This window comes from Apium graveolens, chromosome 10 (genome assembly GCF_009905375.1).
Source record: "Apium graveolens cultivar Ventura chromosome 10, ASM990537v1, whole genome shotgun sequence".
Classification (NCBI taxonomy): domain Eukaryota; kingdom Viridiplantae; phylum Streptophyta; class Magnoliopsida; order Apiales; family Apiaceae; genus Apium; species Apium graveolens.
In genome coordinates, this window is record NC_133656.1 from 142,467,325 (window position 1) to 142,482,020 (window position 14,696).

The 14,696-nt window shown below is 37.1% G+C and overlaps 1 protein-coding gene across 1 annotated transcript; it reads left to right on the forward strand.

Moving 5' to 3' along the window:
• The first annotated feature begins 11,493 nt into the window (after positions 1-11,493).
• On the forward strand, positions 11,494-14,467 carry LOC141692373 (uncharacterized). The gene is made up of 6 exons (XM_074497186.1): positions 11,494-11,649; positions 11,908-12,102; positions 12,745-13,056; positions 13,248-13,409; positions 13,908-13,991; positions 14,124-14,467. Exons 1-6 carry the CDS (start codon positions 11,620-11,622, stop codon positions 14,229-14,231), a joined length of 891 nt encoding a protein of 296 aa, XP_074353287.1. The 5' UTR covers positions 11,494-11,619; the 3' UTR covers positions 14,232-14,467.
• The last annotated feature ends 229 nt before the right edge of the window (positions 14,468-14,696 follow it).

A 14,696-nucleotide genomic window follows, 5' to 3' on the forward strand; every position in this document is an offset into this window, starting at 1 on the left:
GTACTTAAACTATACAATTTGTATCATGATTCTAAGGACATTTATTATGCTAACAAAATATCGCAGTAATTAAGGTCATAATAAATATATTTATTGAATGATCAACTGACATAAAGATTTAAAAGAATAATGTATTGCCTCTAGGGCACCTACACTAACAGGGGCTCCCCCGGCTCACACACACCCTCACACCCTCACCCTCACCTGCTAAGGTGGCACTCCTTTCACTTACTTTTGCCATGCTGGAAGAAATAGCATGCATATGGTGACTCTCAACCTCTCCTTTTTCCTGGGAGCAACCCAGCCTCTCACTCAAAAGATCACTCCCTTCCCTCAAACCTAAAAGTGATTGTACAGTAACCATGTCCTCTACAGTTGGAATTGTTTCTGTTATGTGTGTAGAGACCATCAACGGATAGGGAGTATCCGTTGAAGTGGAAACTAATGGTGTCAACGGATAACTGCTGTTAAGCTTATCCGTTGAAGAATAACCACTTGTCAACGGATGAGAGATATCCGTTGAAGAAGGAAAATATGTAGATATAGAAAGTGACATAATTGTTGAATCTGTGTGAATTGATTTTAAGTGAGGTGACACAGATTCTTCAACTATATCTGAAAGAATTGGCTGATGATCCAACAAATCATCTAAAAGATGATGATCATCAGGTTTTGAGTGGAGCTCCTCCCTTAGTTTTAATGAGGGAGAATCAGGAATTGATGTTAATATCATATCCACATCCAGAGAGGGTGATGGAGAGTTTGATGATTGATGTGTTTCTATTATGAGAGAATGGGGCTGTGACTCCACATTTTCTGGAATTACATCAAGCTAAATTTGAGAAGGCACAAATACAGGTGGATGTATCCGTGCTGTGTGTGCCCCTTGTGTGGAAACTAGGGTCTTGGCCTTCTTCTTCCTCGAAAAGGATTTAATTGGTGAATGTGTGGCTTCAGTGTCCCTTCCTCTTTTGGTCTGTGTCCCTGGTTGGGGACAATTTTCAATAGTTGCACCCTTTTGGGAGGATGTAACTAGGGATGTGTTTGACTCCTTTTGAACCACCACAGTCTTTTGAGAGACTGTGGCTTGGCTGGCTTGGGTACCAATCACCTCTCCCACCTTATCCTGGGGGGGTTTCTTGATGTTCACCCCTCTCCTAACCACTCACACCCTGTTCACTCCCTTCAGGGTTTATGGTAGTTGTTACAACTGTTGTCTTTTGAGAAACAACAGAGGTAGTTTTCTTTGACTTGAGTTTTGAAACTTTAGTTTTGGTGGCTTTGGTAGGAACCTGTTTGGACAAAGACACAGATTCCATTGCCACACTGGAAGACAAAGAAACAATGGGGTTGGAAATAGTAGGAGTTATAGAAGTGTTTACCTCACTTACCTGTGGTGCATTCATGATTGGCAAATATACCAATGGCACCTGGCTGTTGAGGTTCATTTTCAAAAGGTCTGCAAGGACCCTTTTCTCTTGTGCCCAGCATTTGAGTTTATTATTCTCATTTGATATAACCAATCCTTCAGCAACATGGTTAACCAATAACATAAAAAATCTAGCATAGTAGATGTTATGTGGTCTATTAGCTTTGTTACCTAATCTGGAACCTAATTCTAGCATGACACAGTTGCTAAAATTAAAGTACCTATCAGAAACTAGCATATAAAGCATATTAACAAGAGATGAAGTTATGACATCAAAATTGCTAATCTTCCCAGAGAAAACCTTAATAAAGGCATCTCCAAGAAAGCTCCATTCTTTCCTAAGCCCTTTCCTTCTAATACTACCTAAACTAGCAGAATCAAAAGCATAGCCTATGGAATCTAACATAGCAGATACATCTTTATCAGTGTGTGGTGTCATGGCATTATTCTCAGGCAGCTTAAAGCAAGACTGTATATCATCACAGTTAATGCAATAATCCTTACCTTTGAGAGAGAAGGCCATAGTCATATCTGTGGAGTTGAACTCTGCAGTTGTCCAAATCTCCTCAATCACCTCACAGTAGATGGTTGGGGCTTCCAGCATTGCATAGCTTAGTTTGCCGTTTGTGATGAAGTCCATCATCTTGTGATAATCAGAATGGGCTTCGTTCTTTTCAACCAAGGCTACGAAATTATTCTTTTCATAAACAAATCCTGTTTGAGACTTGATTTTGACTACTGGTGCCATTGTTGTGAGTAGAGGTTGCAGAGAAAAACTTGAGAATTTTGGGAGAGAAGGAGAATAAAAATTGCAAGAAAGCGTAAAGTGAAAAATAGAATTCAATGGGCTTTTATACTTTCTTGAATTAAAACGTAAATAAAATGATTAAATGATACTTTCAAGCAAATTACAGTCGTTTAAGAATAAAGAAAACTGTAGAAATTCTGAAAACTGCCTTTAATACAAATATATACAATAGTGTATATCTGTATCAACGGTTAAGTAAAAGAATCAACGGCTGTGACTCACTTAAAGTAACTGATGTGACACTTCAACGGATAAGGTAAATAGTTATCCGTTGATGATCAACACTATTTTATCCGTTGAGGGATAAAATTACCAGAAATGTATTTGTCTTTCAACGGATAATGATCATCCGTTGATAGAACAATTTTGGCTTTCAACGGATATGGAATATCCGTTGATAGAATAAGTTTTACTAAAAGCCAACTTTGTTCTTGCTGCAAATTCATTTCAGGCTTCAAGACAGATTATATAGAGGACATAAATTTATGAATAATTAAGCATACCTAGCTCACTTACTAATCTTGTGAATGATGATTCATCAAGTGGCTTGGTAAATATGTCTGCAATCTGCTTTTCACTTGGAACAAAATGAAGTTCCACTGTACCTTTCATCACATGTTCCCTAATGAAATGGTACTTGATGTCAATGTGCTTGGTTCTTGAGTGCTGCACTGGATTTTCAGTAATGACAATGGCACTTGTGTTATCACAGAATATAAGAATTTTGTCAACAGTCAAACCATAGTCAAATAGTTGATTCCTCATCCATAGTATCTGTGCACAACAACTACAAGCAGCAATGTACTCAGCTTCAGCTGTTGATGTAGAAACAGAATTTTGCTTCTTGCTGAACCATGACACAAGCTTGTTCCCTAGAAATTGACAGGTGCCAGTTGTGCTTTTCCTGTCTATTTTACAGCCTGCATAATCTGCATCTGAGTAGCCAATTAGATCAAAACCAGACTCTCTAGGGTACCAAATTCCTAGATTTGGAGTCCCTTTGAGATATCTGAAGATTCTTTTAATAGCCACTAAGTGAGATTCTTTAGGGTCAGCTTGAAATCTAGCACATAGACATGTAAAAAATATTATATCAGGTCTACTAGCAGTTAAATATAAAAGTGAGCCAACCATGCCTCTATAACTTGAAATATCCACAGACTTTTCAGCCTTGTTTAATTCAAGCTTGGTGGCAGTGGCCATGGGAGTTTTTGCAGATGAACAATCCATTAAGTCAAACTTCTTTAAAAGATCATAAATGTATTTAGTTTGACTAATGAAAATTCCACCACTAACTTGTTTAACTTGTAAACCAAGAAAATAAGTTAGCTCTCCCATCATGCTCATTTCATATTTACTTTGCATTAACTTAGCAAACTTTTTACAAAGCTTATCATCTGTAGATCCAAATATAATATCATCTACATAAATTTGAACAAGTATTTTAGAGCCATCAACATTTCTAAAGAAGAGAGTTTTGTCAACAGTACCTCTTGTGAAGTGATTAACTAGAAGGAATTTTGACAAAGTCTCATACCAGGCTCTAGGTGCTTGCTTTAGTCCATAGAGTGCTTTCAACAGATAATACACATAGTCTGGAAAGTTTGGATCTTTAAATCCTGGAGGTTGGCTTACATAAACTTCTTCCTCCAATTCCCCATTTAGAAATGCACTCTTGACATCCATTTGATAGACTTTGAAATTGGCATGGGCTGCATAGGCTAGAAAGATTCTGATGGCCTTAAGTCTGGCAACTGGAGCAAATGTTTCATCAAAATCTATTCCTTCTTGTTGAGAATAGCCTTTAGCAACCAATCTGGCTTTATTCCTTATGAAAATGCCATTTTCATCCATCTTGTTTCTGAATACCCATTTTGTGTCAATAGAACTCTTGTTCTTTGGCTTGGGTACCAGCTTCCATACTTTGTTCCTTTCAAATTGGTTTAGCTCCTCTTGCATTGCTAAAATCCAATCTGGATCTAATAGAGCTTCTTCCACTCTCTTAGGTTCCTCCTGTGATAGAAAGCTACTATATAGACATTCATCTTGAGTAGCCCTTCTAGTTTGCACTTTAGATGTAGCATCACCAATGATCAGTTCAAAAGGGTGATTCTTGGTCCATTTCCTTTGAGGTGGTAGATTAGCTCTAGATGAGGTTGCCTCAGTATTGTCATGATGTGAGATAGAATGTTGATTGGTTGAAACTCCCCCTGAGTTGCTGATCCTTTGAAATGAATTGGGAGCTCTATCAACTGATGAAGTGAATTGATTATCTGTTGACAGACTGTGATCAACGGATGCTTCATTATGAACTTCAACGGATGATGCACTTTGTCTTTCAACGGATGCTACATTGCTTCTTTCAACGGAAGCTGAATTTTGACTTTCAACGGATGCAACATTCTGTGCATTATCCAAAGGCAGATTCTGAATTCTTCTTGAGATGCATTCTTCATCATTCTCATCTTCACTATCATCACAATATATCTCAATGTTGTCAAATTTGAGTCCTTCATGATGTCCCTCATCTGTTAGTCCATCAATCTTTTTATCATCAAACACAACATGCACAGATTCCATGACAATGTTGGTTCTTAGATTGTAGACCCTATATGATTTTCCAGCAGAATAACCAACAAATATTCCTTCATCAGCCTTTGCATCAAACTTTCCTTTGCGATCAGATTGATTCCTTAAGATGTAACATTTCCAACCAAAGATATGCAGAAAGTTTAAAGTTGGTTTTCTTCTCTTGAATAATTGATAGGGAGTCATGCCTTTTGCCTGATTGATTAGAGAAATATTCTGAGTGTAACATGCACAGTTAACAGCCTTAGCCCAAAAGTAAGTTGGGAGTTTTGACTCTTCAAGCATTGTCCTTGCAGCTTCAATTAGTGATCTGTTCTTCCTTTCCACCACACCATTTTGTTGTGGGGTCCTTGGAGCTGAGAACTCATGCATGATCCCATTTTCTTCACAGAACAACTTCATGGTTAAATTTTTGAACTCAGTTCCATTGTCACTCCTAATATTCATTACTTTGAAATCAGGATGATTGTTGACTTGCTTGATATGATTGATAATGATTTCACTGGCTTCATCCTTTGATCCAAGAAAATAAACCCAAGAAAATTTTGAGAAATCATCTACAATCACTAGGCAATATCTTTTTCTTGAAATTGACAATACATTGACTGGTCCAAAGAGATCCATGTGTAGCAGTTGTAATGGTTCATCAATTGCAGATTCAAGCTTCTTACTGAATGATACTTTCTTTTGCTTTCCTTTCTGACAAGCATCACACAGTCCATCCCTTGTGAATTCAACTAGAGGCATTCCTCTAACTAAGTCCTTTTTGACTAGATCATTCATTGTCTTGAAATTCAAATGGGACAGCTTCTTGTGCCATAGCCAACTTTCAACTGCACTTGCTTTGCTGAAAAGACAAGTAATGGATTCTGCATCTGTAGAGTTGAAGTCAGCTAAGTATACATTCCCTTTTCTAACTCCAGTTAGAACCACTTTATTGTCCTTTTTACTTGTGACAATACAGGCTTCAGAATTGAAGGAAACAATATTCCCTCTGTCACATAGTTGACGGATGCTCAATAAGTTGTGTTTGAGACCATCAACCAATGCAACTTCATCAATGATGACATTTTCTTTTGAAATCAAGCCATATCCCATAGTGAATCCTTTGTTGTCATCTCCAAAGGTTATGCTAGGGTCAGCTCTCTCCTTAAACTCTGTGAGCAGGGTGAAATCTCCTGTCATGTGTCTTGAACAGCCACTGTCCAAGTACCATAGATTCCTTCTTTTTCCCTGCACACAACAAAATCAATCAAGTTGATTTTGGTACCCAAGTTTCCTTGGGTCCAGCCTTGTTAGTCTTTTTCCTAGACTTCATTCCTCCTGCATCTTTTGACTTAGGTAACTTTGGGTCAACCTTGATTTCAGATGTGGTTGGTTGAAGTGTAGGGTTAGTCACAAAATCATTTAGCACATTTGATTGAATTTGATAAGGCATAGATCGTGCAAACATGTTATTCCACATAGGCATATTGTATGGCATTTGAGGCATACTAAATGCAGTAAAATAAGGATTATTAATATATGGCATGTTTGCAAAATGTGCATGGGGATTCTGATGAGACATAACATGCATGACATGCAGAGGTGACATAGACATGTTAGGCATGGAGGGATTTGAAGGCATGGGAGTATTTTTAACAGATTTACAATTATCAGATAGGTGATTAACACTTTTATAATGCACACAGCCTTTTCTAGGAGCATACCTATCAGGTGTGTAATTGTTATATTTATTAATCCCTACCTTCCCATTTCTTTTAGATTTTCTTTTAGTTTCCTTCTTATCCTCAACCAACTTAAGCCTATTTTTCAGTTGATCTAAAGTCATGTGTCCTATATTCACCTTACTGGCATCTTTGGATGTGCTGGCTCCTTCTTTGACAAAGTTCTTGAAAGTTCAATCATCCTTCTTATTGAGATTTTTATTTTTAAAATTACTTTCCTGTTTTAATTGATGAGCCTTCAACGGATGCTCCTTTTCTTCCTTCAACGGATAACTTTCATCATCCGTTGATTCCACATCCGTTGACAATCTATCAATTAATTCTAACTCCTTTTTGTTTTTCTTCCAGGCATTCTCACAGAATGATTCAATTCCCTGAACCTTGGCAATCTGAACACTAACATCCCTAGATGTTTTCCATGCCTTGATTACCTCTTGCTCACTTTCTAACTGTTTAGAAAGAATTTCTACTTTCTTAACAGCTTCTTCTAGTTCACTCTCAACAGTCAAGCATTTAAGCTTTATCTTTTCAAGCTCAATTACCTGATCCTCTAACACAGCATTCCTATCACTTAAAAACACATTATTCTCTTTGATCCTAGTGTTTTCTTTAGCTAGTGATTTCGGGGAAACACGCAAATGATATAATTCATTGGACATATCATTTATGGCTTTATTGCATTCATGTTTAGAAAGCTGAGAGAGATCAGTAGTAATTACCAGGTTGCTTGATGAACTAGTTTCATTTTCATCAGAATTAGCCATCAGGGCTAGGTTGATATATTCCATATCATCATCTTCATTGACCCCATCTGCTGCCCAATCATCTTGAGTGAGAAAAGCTCTTTCTTTTTGTTTGAGCAAATCAAAATACTTCTTTTTGTAATCAACTTGCTCAAATTTCTTTTTATCAGAGGTTGGCTTCCTACACTCACTTGCAAAGTGTCCCCTCATGCCACAGTTATAACATTTGAACTTGGATTTGTCCACCATGTTTTTGTTTGGCTTAGTAAATTTTATATTTTTCCTGAACTTCATCTTTGCAAACCTCCTGGACAGAAAAGCCAGATATTCATCAATATCATCAGAGTCATCCTGACTAGAATTGTCTTCATCCTCAGTTACTTGCTCTTTACCCTTGCTTGATTCTGATTTGCTTGTACCAATTTTGAGACTTGGCATTGTCTTTTCCTCATTCCTGGCTTCAACCTTCTCACTGTCAGCTACAAGTGCAGCTGATCCTCCTTTTCTCTTTCCCTTTTCCAACAGCTCATCTTGCTCCATCTCAAGTTCACATGTCTTCAAAATTCCATATAATCTTTCAAGTGTGAAGTCCTTATAATCTTGAGAATTTCTTAGAGAAACAGTCATAGGCTTCCATTCCTTTGGTAGAGACCTTAGAAATTTTAAATTGGAGTCCTTGACTTGGTACACTCTCCCATACAGCTTCAATCCATGCAACAGTTTCTGAAATCTGTTGAAGGTATCATTCAATGATTCTCCTTCTTCAAAGTGAAAATATTCATACTGTTGAATGAGAAGCTGCATTTTGTTTTCTCTAACTTGCTCAGTGCCTTCATAGATAAGCTGCACAATATCCCAAATTTCCTTAGCAGTTTGGCTGTTGATGACATTGTCAAACATATCTTGATCCAGGCCATTAAACAGAATGTTCATGGCTTTCTTGTCCTTGTGGACCTCTTCAATATCTTCAACAGTCCATTCTGCCTTTGGCTTGGGAATAGACTGTCCAACAGCAACTGTTGCAGTAGCAGCTGTGGCCACCTTGTGTGGGATGTGAGGACCATTTTCAATGCAGTTGGTGTAGCTTTCATCTTGAGAGAGAAGATGTAAATGCATCTTCACCTTCCAGTGATGATAGTTATCTCTTTCCTGGATTGGAATCTTTACACCAATATCCTTATTACTCATGATGTTAGCAGAATAGATCTTTAAACTCTTTGTATGTTAAGAGCAAGCTCTTATACCAATTGTTATTCCCAGTGGACTAACAATGAGATTTACAGAAGGGGGGTTGAATGTAAATCTCAAAACTTTTTCAAGTTTTGAGCAGTTTCTAAGGCTAAGTGTTTCTGAGAACAAGTGTGTGTGAATTGCTTGAAGCCAATGCAGACAGATATATATTCAAACACAAATGTAAAGAACACAGAGAACTTAAAATCTTTTCTGGTGGATTTGTTGTTCCACCAGAGATGTGTTATTTCAGAAAATCTGTGATTCAAAGAATTAAATCATAGCCGCTTCCTAGTACAAACTAGATGATTTTCTCTCTGGATTTTTCTAAACAGCTCTGGAAAATTCATCTCTAATTACTAGCTGCTACTTGGTTTATATATATCACCAAGTTTACAAGTGAAGACAAAACTGTAAAATACAATTAAAAAGGCTCTTCACATGTTTCTTCTTCATTTCTCTATCCAATGCAATCTAGGATAATCTGTGAATCTTTGAACACTTCCTTGTTTGCACCAGAATGGAAATGCTGCATTTTCTTGATTCCTCCAAGAGGCTTCCACATTCCAGTTTGTCTCTGTCAACCCATGTGCCTCTGTCAACTTATGAATTGTCACTATCAACTGCTAATGAACTAAGCATCCGTTGAAACTTTCATCCGTTGATGCCTTATCCGTTGAGGCTTTATCCGTTGAAGCTTTATCCGTTGATGCATTATCAGTTGAAGTCTTTATTTGTTGAAGCACTTATCCGTTGAAGCATTAGAGACATCCGTTGAAGCTTTGTTTCTTATCCGTTGAAGGTCTTCAATATCAGTTGATACTTCTTCACTTATACAAAATTACAAGGCATGAAATATTTACAATTAGCCCTCCTATTTGCATATCCACTAGTAGTCAACATGACTGATACTTTCCTACAACATCTAAGAATTACAACTTGAATCCAGAGAATGAAATGTGCTACAATACTAAACTTATTGCTAAGTAAAGCTACTCCTTCAACGGATAGCCAAGATGGTCTTATCCGTTGAGGCTACAAACACTAGATTTCTACTTAAGTATTTTATTTAACTTATCATCAAACTAATACACATATTCCTAGCAGTAAGAGTTTTGTTGGCCCTTGCTCCTATTCAAAATTGACCTGTCACACAAATGGATGTGACAAATACCTTTTTACATGGAGAATTAAGTGAGGAAGTATATATGGCCATTCCACCAGGTTATGTCATTCCTAGTGAGCTCCAGTCTGTTCCAAACCTTGTTTGTAAATTGCTTAAGTCTTTAAATGGCTTAAAGCAGGCTCCTAGGGAGTGGTTCTTGAAATTTTGTTCAGTGCTGTTGGCTTATGGTTTTACTCAAGTTTTCTCAGATTACAGTCTATTTCTCTTCTCTAAGAGTGACTCCTTTGTTGCTATTTTGGTCTATGTTGATGACATTCTTGTTACTGGCAATGATCAACCTCTGATTGCTTCTGTCAAATCTTACTTAGCTCAGCATTTCAAAATAAAGGACTTAGGTATTTTAAAGTACTTTCTGGGGATTGAAGCTGCTAGGTCTGTGTCTGGTATATACTTGAATCAGAGAAAATACATTCTGGATTTGGTGACTCAAGTTGGCTTACTGGATGGAAAATCATCTCTCATTCCCATGGAACAACATCACACATTGCTAGCTGATGACACTTCTCCCTTTATCAACAATATTACTCAATACAGACAGCTTGTTGGTCGTTTGATTTATCTTACAATTACTAGACCTGACATCAGCTATTCAGTTCATATTCTATCTCAGTTTCTGGCTTCTCCTAGATAGTGTCATCTCCATGCTGCTTATAAAGTAGTAAGGTATTTGAAGCATACTTTAGGTCAAGGAATTTTGTTGTCAGCCTCTAGTTCTTTAGTTCTTACAGCCTACTCTGATGCTGACTGGGGTTCTTGTCCTCAATCAAGACAGTCCTTGACTGGTTATTGTGTTACTATTGGTAAATCCTTGATTTCTTGGAAAGCTAAGAAGCAGCATACAGTTTCAAGGTCATCTGCAGAGGCTGAGTACAGAGCCGTGGCTGATGTTTGCTGTGAAATTCACTGGCTTGTTCAACTGTTCACTGAACTTGGATGTTCTTCTCTTACACCTGTTCTTTTGTATTGTGACAATAAGTCAGCTCTCTACATTGCAGCAAATCCTGTGTTTCATGAACGCACAAAGCACATTGAGATTGATTGTCACCTTGTGCGTTCCAAGCTTCAACAGGGTCTTATTCAAGTTGCTCATTTGAGTTCAGCATCTCAACCTGCAGACTTGTTTACCAAGTCTTTGTCTTCTCTCTCTCTGCAGTTTCTCTTGTCCAAGATTGGAGTGTGCAACCTGTTTCAACCCTCCATCTTGAGGGGGGATGTTAATATAGATGAATGTCAAACTAAGTTAAGCTAAGTCAAGTCAATATTAGTCAAAGTCACAGATTAAAAATGGAGGGAAAATTTGTTACAAAGTTTGTTATTCTTGTGTTAGTTTGTAAGTCTATATAGTGTGTCTTGCTTCCGTTGTATAGATATGAATATTCACTCTTAAAAACAGAATGTAATGCTCTCTCTCTCTTAATTGAAATATGGTGATTTATTAGCCTTTTTTCATCTTCTTTAGCTTAGATTCATCAAGCTTTCACTATTGCTTTTCGCGCTACATTGCGGATTCTTTTACGTATTGCCTAGTATAAAACATATAAAGAATATGATAAACATCACTAATACTTTTCTTGTTTTCTAAAATAAGATGAGCATGTTAACTAATAAACTACCAGTATTACTTATATCAAATTTAGCATATAAGTACCATATACAGACAGTGTAATACATATGAGAACGAATTGTTTCCGAAATGATCCTAAAAACTGAGTTGTCTCAGTTTTATTGGCTACTTTCCAATAAATGAAATGAACTTTTCGTGCATACATATAATCTCGCAAATAAAATCAGGAATATGTATTATTTGGAAACATTTTCGGGATTTATCGGGGATATATAGCATTTTGGGAAATACATAGATGTGTATACTTTAACTGCTTCTTAAGTTCCTGTTCTTGCAAATCTCAATGTCCAAGCAGCAAGTAAAATACTGTGTGGTAATCTTATTCCCTGTCTTCTTCCAATCTATACATGTATCTTAAATTCGTATGTTAATGAATATGCCTTGTACAATTCCAGCTAATCTTCGAAAATTAATAGATTTCCAATGGGCCGTTAGAAATCAGTAAATTTATTTTTCCAGCTTCGGTTTGCCCTTTAAAACGTTCAAATAATATTTTTAGTCCAGGTTTCGGATAATTCTGGTTCCGCAACTGCTTGTAGAGTGAATTTGCTAAAAAAAGAAAACGTTTCAGGTGGATGCGTTTACAGAGAAAGCATTTAAGGGAAACCCAGCTGCAGTATGTTTGTTGGAAGAAGAAAAAGATGAGGAGTGGTTACAATTGGTAGCTACCGAGTTCAACCTCTCTGAGACATGTTTCTTCACTCCAATTGCCTCCGACTCGCTTAATCCTCGGTTTCATCTCAGATGGTTCACTCCTGTTGCTGAGGTTCACTTTTTTTTGTCTCTTTTTTTGGCTTTTGTAATTTTCTAGGAATATTAATCTTGTTAGGAGTTCAATTCTTTGTGCATTCGTTTTGCATAAAGATTCATTTGGCTTTTTACTATCAGGTGTCTCGAATTCGGATAGTGAAAATTTCAGTAATTTATAAAAGTTAATTTGGACAACTAAGCATCTTATGAGATAGGCTTTTCAAATATCTATAGAAGGAGTGCCGTGAGCTATCTCTCGGATCCAAAAATGGTTTTTCGAGTAAATTGAGTGTATTAACAAAGAAGCATATGTGTTTGTACTACATTATCACTTCGCTTGTGTAATTAGTAAATGACCGTGTTTTTTACTTAATTGTACCATGTTAATATTATTGGTACTTTCTCATTCTACTAGAATTTTATTTGACAAGTGTAGAAATTAGACAATGTTTTATTGGATAGCCACAGGTAGTGGTTGCTCTAATCTAGTAAGGGTCAATGCAAATAATATGTGTACAAACTAAGAAATAAAAAAGGTGGTGGATTTGTTTGTATCAAGTTTACCAATCGCTCAATCAGGCATTTGTGGCTAGCTCATCATAAATCACAAGCACTTGATACTATTCATCTCTATATGTATGTAAATGTCTGCGTACAGGTTGAACTTTGTGGGCATGCCACTTTGGCAGCATCCCACTTCATCTTCTCGTCTGGTTTGGTGAAAGCGAATGTGATTGAGTTCATAACACTGTCCGGAGTTTTGACTGCTAGGAGGGTTTCACTGCCTGAAATTTCAGTTTCATCACACTTGAACAGCACTGATGCAGGTGATGACTTTTGTATAGAGTTGGATTTTCCTGTTGTGCCACTGGTTGAATATATTTCTGCTGAGCTTTCAAAAATTTCCCAAAGTTTAAATGGTGCTTCCATTGTTGAGATCAAGAAGACAACTACAGAAGATGACCTTCTTGTAAGTGTGTGGCTGTGCTCAATTTTTTTTATTGCACTTCATTAATAATGCACATTCTTGTTGGAAGTTGTTAAGAGGGCTGACATATAAGCTTAACAGTAAAATGGTATAATACAAGTGCCATTGTGTATCTTGCTTAGGGAAAGATAAATTTTGCATCTGAGGGATGTTCAATTTATATAAATTTGCAGGTTGTGCTCTCATCTGGAAAGACTGTTGCTGAATTTAAGCCGATGTTTGAAGAGATACAAAAACTCCCTTGCAGAGGATTGACTATTACAGGGCTTGCTCCTTCTGAATCTGGGTTTGACATATATAGCCGTTTCTTTTGTCCTAAACTGGGGATTAAGGAGGTAAGCTTTAAGCTAAACATCAGGACTCCCTAATACTTCTCCAAGCTCCAAACCTTTTAATTTTTGGTCATAGCATCGGTTCACTTGGTGTGTGGTAGTCTCTTCGTTACTTGTCTTCCTTCCAGATGCCTTCTTGTCTTTCTTTTCTGATGTTTAGAGATTGCATATTCAGTTTGAACTTCACCCACATCATTAGCTAGATCACTTGATCATCTAATGCCATATCCAAAACTGAATTCGAATAGGTATCCTTAGCCTCATTGCGGTGCTTATTGTCTGTGAATATACAGAGACCTGTGCTATTTTAAGGCTGCAATTTAGCTGAATCCAGGTTGAGTAAAGGTGCTGCTTTTATGTACCGTGACATGTTCACCCCTATGGTTACATGCATCAAGCTATTAAGTAACAGAAAGGGCTTATCTAAACGTTGAACATTTGTCTTGAGTGCTAACTTGTGGTAAAGTTGGTAATCTCTATTTGCGTGACATTTGATTTCAGGATCCTGTGACAGGCAGCGCACACTGTGCCTTGGCCCCCTATTGGTGCCAAAAGCTGGGAAAATGTGATCTTGTTGCATATCAGGTTAGTCTTCTCCCTGTGCACTCTGCCTATCTCTCTCAAACACAGATATGCACACTGATTGGATATTCAAAGCATCTGGAGCTTGTTCCTCACTATTCGACTGCATCACAATGTTTTATTTTGTTAATTCAGGCATCACCTAGAGGTGGCATTATAAAATTACATCTAGATGAGAAGAATCAAAGGGTAATGCTCCAAGGCAAAGCAGTTACTGTGATGGAAGGTTCTCTCTTAGTGTAAATTTGTTGGTATACCTGGAATGCCTAAAATGAGCAGGAGCTAATCATCTTTTAAAGACCGAAATTTTGAGATCATTCTCTTTGTTCTGTAACAATTATATAGAATAGCATTTACTTTTCTCTTACCGTGCTTTTGGTTCTCTTTCCGTTTTCTGGATATTACTTGTCATCACCTAGAGGTGGCACTGATTCTCGAAAGCACTTTGGAACCTATGGAAGTCTTTTTTTTTTTGCTTCTTTTCCCCGGAAATGGACTATTGCAGAAATTAGAACATTCGACCCTTATTATTACAAGACGATTATACAAAAAATGAGAGAGATAGCCACTGTGTCATTAAGAATTCTACTCAGTAGTTCTAAGTTCTTTGCACTATTTGATTTTCATTCCAAAAAGAAATTGAGAACTAAATAAAATTATAAATGGCAGCTGGAATCAGACAATAGCCAAGACATGTCTCAAAGTCTC

Bases quoted from the DNA above. Each gene is read 5' to 3' on its own strand.
- LOC141692373 (XM_074497186.1), top strand. From the start codon at position 11,620: ATGTCCAAGCAGCAAGTAAAATACTGTGTG. The intron at 11,650-11,907 runs GTAATCTTATTC...AAAACGTTTCAG, and splicing joins AGCAAGTAAAATACTGTGTG to GTGGATGCGTTTACAGAGAA. The intron at 12,103-12,744 runs GTTCACTTTTTT...GTCTGCGTACAG, and splicing joins GGTTCACTCCTGTTGCTGAG to GTTGAACTTTGTGGGCATGC.